Source organism: Olea europaea, unplaced genomic scaffold (assembly GCF_002742605.1).
Source record: "Olea europaea var. sylvestris unplaced genomic scaffold, O_europaea_v1 scaffold2760, whole genome shotgun sequence".
Lineage (NCBI taxonomy): Eukaryota > Viridiplantae > Streptophyta > Magnoliopsida > Lamiales > Oleaceae > Olea > Olea europaea.
The window spans coordinates 34,003-43,529 of record NW_019246049.1 but is presented as its reverse complement, the minus strand read 5'-3'; the positions used below and the strand labels follow the sequence as shown (position 1 = coordinate 43,529).

At 38.4% G+C, this 9,527-nt stretch overlaps 1 protein-coding gene across 2 annotated transcripts in view; it reads left to right on the top strand.

Moving 5' to 3' along the window:
• Positions 1 to 660: 660 nt before the first annotated feature.
• The window catches only part of LOC111383794 (kinesin-like protein KIN-7K, chloroplastic), a 19,914-nt gene continuing 11,047 nt past the window's right edge, over positions 661 to 9,527 (top strand). The window contains exons 1-5 of one of the 2 annotated variants that reach the window (XM_023007959.1): positions 669 to 783; positions 1,510 to 1,562; positions 2,264 to 2,329; positions 2,444 to 2,497; positions 3,024 to 3,083. In XM_023007959.1, coding sequence (XP_022863727.1) covers positions 768 to 783; positions 1,510 to 1,562; positions 2,264 to 2,329; positions 2,444 to 2,497; positions 3,024 to 3,083 — 249 coding nt within the window. In that variant the 5' untranslated portion in view covers positions 669 to 767. Of the gene's footprint in view, positions 784 to 1,509; positions 1,563 to 2,263; positions 2,330 to 2,443; positions 2,498 to 3,023; positions 3,084 to 9,527 lie in introns of both variants that reach the window. The other variant, XM_023007958.1, reaches the window with a different exon arrangement.

Sequence of the window (9,527 nt, the reverse complement as noted above, 5' to 3'; positions counted from 1 at the left end):
TCGCCGGAAGCCTCTGGCCATTTTCCCCTCTCTTTCGTATCTTTAATACTTGTGATTCCGCTGGGTGCAAACTGCGGTAATTTTCCATCCAGAGCTGTTCCAGATCCTTCTCCTTCGTTTACCCCTGATTTGGGAAGTGTTAACGCTGCTACGGCCTTTTGGGTGGCTTCCATAGACTGCAGTATCTTGTTTATATTCAGGGATAGGTGCTCCACCGATTTTTCGAGTCCTGGTAGCCTCTGTAACTCTGATTTCATCTCCTCCAGGTCCTTTTCGACTGCCTCCATGCGAGTTTCCATTTTCTTTTGGGCCATCAGAATCGGTTGCTCTGATACCAAATGATAGAGTTCCGTGGGAAAGACAAGTTCAACAACTTCTTTATTGAAACCAAAGACCGGATTACAGATTATGAAATGAAAAGAAAGCCTATGGAAGGCTGAAAAATGCACGACTACTACTCTTCTTCCTTTCTGATCCCCACTATTCCTTCTTACTATCTTATTTATAGACCTTATACAACAATTTTCTGTTTATGTAACTAATTCGGTTGGTAGTTCCCGCTCATTTGCTCTCTCCACCTTCTTGGGCCTTCTAGAATATGTACATGTGATGGGGGGTCTATCACAATTTTATATATCTGATGTAAACTTCTGAATGCTTAAATGATTCTTGCATATGCTTAATATTTTCCAGATCGAGTATTTGGCCCTACAACTACAACACGGCATGTGTATGATGTTGCTTCACAGCATGTTGTCAGTGGTGCTATGGGAGGAGTCAATGGTACGTACCGTATTTTTGCCATCTCTTACAGCTTCTGGTTATTGTGATTTACTGCCTTCAAGATTTCTATGTTAGATAACATTGAAGGCTAGTGATGAAACTACCTTCCTAGCATTCTTCTAAAATATATACAATCTTTCATAAATTCGAATCATGACAGAGTTTTATGGGGTTAATAGCTAATTACTTCTTTGTAAGGTAGTAAACTGGTGCGATTGATTAACTGCTGATGGACAACTTGACTAAATTTTGCATGTTCGCAGTGAAGAAAACATTAACGATGATAAGAAGATAAAAGCGAGGCCATGGAATTGTTAATCCTAATTATATGGGATGTGACTTGGACTCATTTGAATGACAGCATGGACCCAAGCATGCTCAAAGCTGTTCAGAAATTATATAGACCTGTGTCATTGGGTTATTCTTTGTATATCAGCATCTTTGAAATAAGTTAGCTTGCCTGAGTGCTTCAAAAACTGAGGAATACTTGTCGTTCAGTAGTTTTCAAAAAATCAAAAAACAACTTTTTTATGGCTCAAAATGATATTATGATGATATCTTAACTACTGGACAAAATTTGGAGGGTTTTCAAAATATGATTTTTCTTCATTTTATGTAGAGTTTTTTTATTTTATTATATTTTATTTTATTTTATTTTTTTTCCTCCCCCGAGTACCATTCTTTCCATCTTTCAGGTTTTCGTTATTTATTTTTTTCCTATTTCAGGTACAATCTTTGCATATGGAGTTACAAGCAGTGGGAAGACCCACACCATGCATGTAAGAAAACCTTCTTATTGGTTTGTTTCAGTCTCTTCACATTTTGACGTATGAGCATGTGATCACAATGTCCTGCTTGATGCAAAATTATACTTGAAATTTTTTTGTTCTGTTACTTTTAGTTATCTATTGTTAAAACAACAGTCAGATCGAATCCAGGACAATTAGTAATGTGTTAGGAGAAATTTCTACAATAAACTGCGGTTACAATTCCTATATTATATTCAAGGCTTGTGGTTGAAATTGTTGCAGTCAGATTGATCCTTTGGGAAAAAGAAAAAGCTGAATACAGTCCATAAGCCAAAATTAACTCGCTTTATTCTGCACACTGCCATATGTAGAATGAACCAAACTGCAGTTATCAACGTGCCAGCTAAAATTTGGTAATCATTCAAAATGGAAATAAGCATTTTTGAGTCATATTACTTTGCTGTGTTGATCTCGACTTATCTTAGTATTTGGGAAGGGAGTTTAGTATGTTGTACATTTACCCAAAGTTTTTATTAACTGCATTTTTGTGCTTGGTTATTGCTCCCACCAACTTCTCCAGCATCTTATTGTTTTCTAGAGCACATGTTCCATACACTTCATTGTATCAGTTATAGCCATGATGTACCGTATGTTAACTACTGATATTTGAAGATATTATTTTCTGAAATCAGACCAACTCGATATCCTTAAGCTTTTTGCTTGCACTGCAGGGTGATCAGAGGTCTCCAGGCATTATACCATTAGCTGTAAAAGATGCTTTCAGCATCATTCAAGAGGTACTTTAAAGCAATTTAGCCTGCATTATTCCTAAAATTTAGCCTGCATAATTCCGCCAGTAGAAACTATCTCCTGATAATAAATATTTACCATTATGTTTGTGACTGCTTCAGACTCCAAGTCGAGAGTTTCTTCTCCGTGTCTCATATTTGGAAATCTACAATGAGGTAAGACTCTTGCTATTTTTCAACTCTTTATATTGTGAAGCAAGGCTTGTTACACATTATGGGTCCATAGCAGGCATCAAAGAGAAATTGGAGTGGCTAGTGTCTTGGCATCCCCCCTTTCAAGTCATAATTATCTGGTTGTGTTTGTTTTTGGATCCCCCTGTGATATCGCTATCTGTAATCCTATTAAATTTTGCCAATATGCATCCTTTTTACTTCCCAGTCTTCCCTCTTTCCCAACTATTTCTCAGCAGTTTATGACTTGGTACTGCTGCTCTCTGGTTGAATTGTTTTCTAAATCTGCGGGTTTGTAGACCCCTCCCCAGAGTCCCCGTCTCTTATTTTGCTCTTATTTGTAACAGTGCTTGAAATTTCTCATCTCTTTGTTTTTTTGGGATGCTGGTTGGTTTAAATATCTATTACTTGTGATACTAGTAACTATTTCCAGTTGTATGGATATTATTGGATGCATAATCCAAGAAAAAGAAGCTTTATCTATATTTCTTTAAGGTTACCCTGATTTCAGGTTGTTAATGATTTGTTAAATCCAGCTGGACAGAATTTAAGAATTCGAGAGGACTCTCAGGTACAATTTTTATTGTTTTCTGACCAAATAATGATGAATTGTCCTGGACAAGTGACTTTCATGTAGATGGGGTGGATTAGGAAATATATGGGAAAGGTATTGTGTGATGCCCTGGGTCTTAAATGTCCAAGTGCCACTAAAACTTACTTAAGAGTTAAAAGTTACACATGGTAAAATTTTATGAAATCATCGATGCAATAAAAAGATTAATAATTAAAAATGTTCATAATAATAGAAAGATATTTTCAAAGCAAAGTCATGTGTTCAACGTGTTCAATTACTTAAAGATGAAAAGCTCACTTAAAGAAAATTAGAAAAATGAATTTCTTAGATGTAATTATATATCCTATTGTTGCAAGCCATCTCTGTGCCAACTGTCTTAAACCGCTAGTTTCCCGTATGGGAAAATGAAGGGGTAAGATATTACTCAACAAGTGTACTCCATAAATCATATCATACATAAAGGAGATTTAAGAAAAAATTCTAAATTTAGGTGATAGAGATTTTTTGTGTATAGCGCCATTAAACTCCGGTCCTCTTATCATTAACGTATTCATATTAGGACAAAAAAATGTTATACAAAAGACCAAATTTGGGGCTTGCTTGAATTTTGAAATGAATGGTGTGGAAATTAGACTCTTAGATGACCTCTTCAAAGAAACTTGAAAGCTTTTCCCTTATTTTCTTTTCTTTCCTTTACTTTTCTCTTCTCTCTAGCTAACTTGGGTGTATGCCTTGTGTATGTGTGTGGCCATATGTGTTGTGTGAGATATAAAAGAGTAGGTGTGTTTTGGGTGGTGCCATGTGTAGTATGTAGTTTGGGTTTGGTCTTGGTTTGGGCATAGTAACTGTTGATTTAATTGTTTTGCTAATTTAATGCAAGACAAAATCTTTTCCTTATAAAAGATATGATTTAATACTCGTATTTAATCATATATGTAAGTTAAGATATATGTATAATATCGGATATATCATTTCCTTGTAAATGGAAAGAAAGGTATTGATTTTTCATATTCATACTTGAAAATCAATATGATTGAAACTTGATTCTTTTATTTGATTGCAGTCACTGAGGCCCTGTTTGATTCACATTCTTTAAAAAAAAAAAAATACATTATTAAACAGTGATTTGACATCATTTCAACCATATATACTTAAATAAAATAATATTATACATAAATTCAAAACTTTTTCTTATTTTTAAACTACACATTTTCTATCAATATACTATTCAAAAATACATTTTTATGAAAATAATGTGGTTCAAACAAGGGTGTAATATAAGAACCAATAAAAAAAATGTTAAATTGAAAAGAAATATAATTTTATATTTCTTTGGCCTAAATTACAGACATTTTCCATCATAACAAGACAAAATCTCCAATCATCCAAATTTTCTTCCCTTTCATTACGAAATGACATTTAACAACCTTTCAAATTGACTTCTTCTACGTTTCACTTTAGCTGCCCAAAACAATGTTCATAGTCGAGACAATGTATATTCTTTTTTTTTTTTTTTCGAATTTTGCAGTTTAGTCCTCCCAAACTAAAAGGTTATCATTTTGGTCCATGAACTTTCAAATATTTTACAGCAAGACCCAAATTCAAAAATAATGGTTGTCAAAGGGAATTCGGGGTGTTATAAACTGTGGATGGTTTAATAGATATATGGGAATATAATGTCTTATGGGGCTTAAATAAAACAATAAGGACTTTTGATATGACAAAGAAGATGAGATAAATGGATGCAATATTAATTTGAATAGAGCGAGAGAAACTGCTGGAGATGACTATAACAGGAAGTAGAAGAGGCTAATGGGCTAAGATTTCATTTAACTTTGATCTAGGAAGGGAAGATGAAAAGTGATGTAGAATCAATGAAAATAAGTGAATATCAAAATCAAAGCAAGAACAAGAGGAAGAAAGGAGAAAGAGAAGGGAAAAAAAAAAACGTGAGAGAAGAAAGAGGGGGGAAGAGAGAAGACGGAGGAGTGGAAGGCAACAATTCATTCATTCATCATCTACCTTTCAATCCCAATTACAATAACATAAATAACAAAATAATAACTTGGGCTTGGGCCAAACCCATATACAAGCTCAATGAGACATAAGTCCAAAATAAGTAGTTAAAATACATAAGACCAAAATAAATGGAAGATAAAATGGGGATGGGATGATGTCCGCATCAACTCTCCCGGGGTGGGAGAAAAACTCGACCCCGTCGAGGAGGTAGATCACAAAAGGCTCTATCAATCTCCTAGCCACAAACTGATCGATTGAGCAAACTTCTTTTGGCATCTGTAGACACGCAAGGGTGGTGGTGCGGGTAGAGGAAGATCTTGTTGACTCCTATAATGCTCCAACAAATCAGGATCAAGCTGTTGAAGTGTCTCTTTGGAAATCCAAGTACAATCAGAATCAGGACGGCCCTCCCAACGAACAAGGAAGCGCTGAATGTCTCCATCCTTGGTTAATATAGTCTATGCATCTAGAATATCATCAATTTTATCTTTATGTGCTGCAGCAAGTGGAATTGGGGCAGGGATAACATGTTCAGGATGAGGGTCCAGAGATGGAGGTGTGAAAAGATCATCAGCGGGGTGAAATTGACCTTTGTAAGCAACTAAGTCTTCAACATTAAATGTATGGTGATAGCCAAAATGTGATGGTAAGTCAATGACATAAGCATTTGGACCAACACGCTTTAAAATTCTAAAAGGACCAGCACTACGAGCTTGCAATTTGGAAGCAGGCCTGGATGGACGCCGTTCCGGTCTAATTCGAATCATAACATAATCCCCAACATTAAATTCAACATGTCGTTTGTGCAAATCAGCTCGAAGTTTATATAATGCATTACTCGCTTCTAGCTGTTTATTGATCTCAATATGCAAGTCACGCAGATGTTGTGCAAAAAACTCAGCTGACACAGACACACTAGCATGTGGTGACATAGGAATAAGGTCTAACGGCTTCCTAGACTTAAAACCATGAACAACCTCAAAAGGACTCATACCTATAGACCGATTCACTGAACTGTTATATGCAAGTTGGGCAGTAGGAAGAATTAAATCCCAATTTCTAAGAGTTTCCTAGACTAGACATCTTAATAGATTACCAAGACTGCGATTAACAACCTCAGTTTGATCGTCCGTTTGTGGGTGGTATGCAGTAGAGAATTTCAGTTTAGTGCCAACCATACTCCATAGGGGTTCGCCAAAAATGGCTAGTGAAGCGAACATCCCTATTCGAGACAATGGTTTTAGGGAGGCCATACAGCTTAACGATCTCATGGAAGTATAACTTAGCAACCTTAGACGCATCGGAAGTCTTGTTACAGGGAATAAAGTGTGCCATTTTCGAGAAGCGATCTACGACAACAAAAATGGAGTCGTGTTTCTTTGGAGTACGTGGCAACCCTAGCACGAAATCCATATTAACGTCTTGCCAAGGACAATTAGGGACCGGGAGAGGAGTGTAGAGGCCTGTGTTTTGCCTTTTGTGCTTAGATCGTTGACATGCGTTACATGTGCTGACAATCTTGGCCACGTCGGTCTTTAAACTGGGCCAATAAAATTGACGTTCAATTTCCTCTATGGTCTTATCACGCCCAAAATGTCCAGCCAACCCACCAGCATGACTTTCCCACACTATAAAGTCTTGCACTGAAGTCCTTGGGATGCACAACTTATTGGATCTAAAAAGATAGCCCTCCTCCAAATGGAAACCATCAGCGGTGTCCAATTCCCCATTTTGCAAAGCAAGAAAAAAGTCCCTGAAATCGGGACATGACTCGTACTCTTCCTTAAGTCTTTCAAACCCTAGAACCTTAACACTCATGACGGACAACAAGGAGATGCGACGGCTTAAAGCGTCAGCAGCTCGATTTTCAACACCTTTCTTATGCTTTAAGACAAAAGAATAGGTTTGCAAATATTCGATCCAGCGGCCATGCCGAGAATTCAATCGTTTCTGGGAATTAAGGAAACGAAGGGCCTCATGGTCAAAAAAGAGGACAAATTCGTGGGGTAATAAGTAATGACGCCAATAGCGCAAGGCTTGTACAACTGCGTACAACTCCTTATCATAAGTCGAGTACCGTTGCTTGGCATCATTTAATTTCTCACTAAAATAAGCAATAGGATGGCGTTCTTGACTCAAGACTCCACCTATTCCTACCCCTGACACATTACATTCGACCTCAAAAACTTTGGAAAAATCTGGGAGTCGCATGATAGGAGCTTCTGTCATTCGCCTTTTGATTAACTGAAAGGCCTTAGCCGCTTTTTGCGTCCAATGAAATTCTCCTCTCTTCATACACTCTATGATAGGAGCCATAATCGTACTAAATCCCTTGATGAAACGACGATAAAAGGTAGCTAAACCATGAAAACTCCTAACATCATGTATATTCTTGGGATCTGGCCACTCAACAATTGCCCGAATCTTTGCAGGATCAGCAGATGCTCCCGTAGCGGAAACAACAAATTCGAGAAACACAATTGTATCCGTGAAGAAAGAACATTTCTTCACATTGGCATACAAGCTTGTTGCACGCAATGTGGAGCAAACTTGCGTGAGATGATCTCGATGTTGTTCCCTTGTTTTATTGTACACAAGGATGTCATCAAAGTATACGACAATGAATTTGCCCATGAAAGGCAGAAGGGCCTGTGCCATCACCTTCATAAAAGTACTTGGAGCATTGGTTAGTCCAAAAGGCATTACCAACCACTCGTATAGGCCATCTTTTGTTTTAAATGCATTTTTCCACTCGTCTCCTGGGCGGATCCGAATCTGATGATACCCTCTCTTCAAATCGATTTTGGAAAAGATTGTGGCACCGGCCATCATATCTAGCATATCATCAAGTCGAGGGATGGGAAAACGATACTTAATAGTAATCTTATTGATAGCGCGACTATCAACGCACATCCTCCAAGAACCATCCTTCTTAGGTGTGAGAAGGGCAGGAACTGCACAAGGGCTTAAGCTTTCACGGATGAAGCCTTTGTGAAGGAGTTCACCCACTTGTCTCTGAAGCTCAGCATGTTTAGTAGGATTCATTCTATAGTGAGGCAAATTTGGGAGAGACGAGCCTGGAACTAGATCTATAGCATGTTGTATATCCCGTAAGGGAGGCAATAAATCAGGGAGGCCGTCAGGAAATACATCCTTAAATTCTTGAAGGAGTGATTGGGCTTCAGTAGGGGTCGCTACTGGGGAATCAAACGGGACTTCCATAACAATCACAGCAAATATGATTGAGTCATTTACGATTGTTCGTTCAAATTCTATACGGCTAATCACATGTAATCCTTTCCTCTCGACAATTTTTTTGGCTTGGTGTAAGTCAACGGATTTTGGTGGTAAAGGATTAAGGTGAATCTTCTTTCCATTAAATACAAAAGAACATGAATTTGATCGCCCATGGATAGTTACATCCAGATCGAACAACCAAGGTCGACCAAGAATGACATGTCCAACGTCCATAGGGATGACGTCACACCATATATGATCCTTATACTCAAGGAATTGGATAGGCACAAGACAATACTCTTTCACAGCTATAGAAGAAGTGTCAACCCAAGAGACGCTATATGGTTGGGGGTGCGGGACTGACTTCAACCCAAGACGGGATACTGTGGTCACAGAGACCGCGTTAATACAGCTCCCACTGTCAACAATAATCTTACAACCCTTATTGTTGATCTTGATGTAAGTATGAAAAATGGCATGACGGCGCCAATCATCGACATCCTTAGGTTGGGTAAGTGTACAACGTACAACACTCAACCGAGATGTGTCGGGGGCCAGATAAGTAGGACCTAGACCTACAGGAAGGGTATGAAGGCAACCTAAGAAGGTATCTTCATTATCACCCAAATCGTCAAATTCTTCAAAGTTAGGCTCATAGACTTGATCTTCTAAAGGCTCATCAACAACATCCTTTCGCTCGTCAATAACTAAGGCTCGGCTCGGACATCTAGAGGAGATGTGGCCGAAGTCCTTACAATTGAAGCATTGCAAATGAGAAGAGGTTCTTGAGTTTCCAGAGCTTTACCTTTATTGTCTAAAGTAGAGAGTGCGTTAGACGGTGGGGGTCCAAGAAGAGATTTGGTGGGAGGAGGTGGTGCCGATGAGATGGATGGACGATTATCACTACGCCTTACATATGGAGTCTTAGTAATCGACTCGTAATCTCGAACTAAGGAATAAGCGTGATCGAGAGTGGTGACACCTCGAAGGACAAGCTCACGCCGAAGATCATCTCTTAGGCCTTGTCTGAACCTACTTAAAGTCATAGCTTCATCCTCGACGATGTGGCATCGCATTCGGAACTCATCAAATTGAGTAACATAGTCAGTCACTGGACGGTTTCCTGGTGTGAGGGTATTCCACTGGTCCAACAAGTTGCTCCTATAAGAGGGGGGGGGGGGAAAA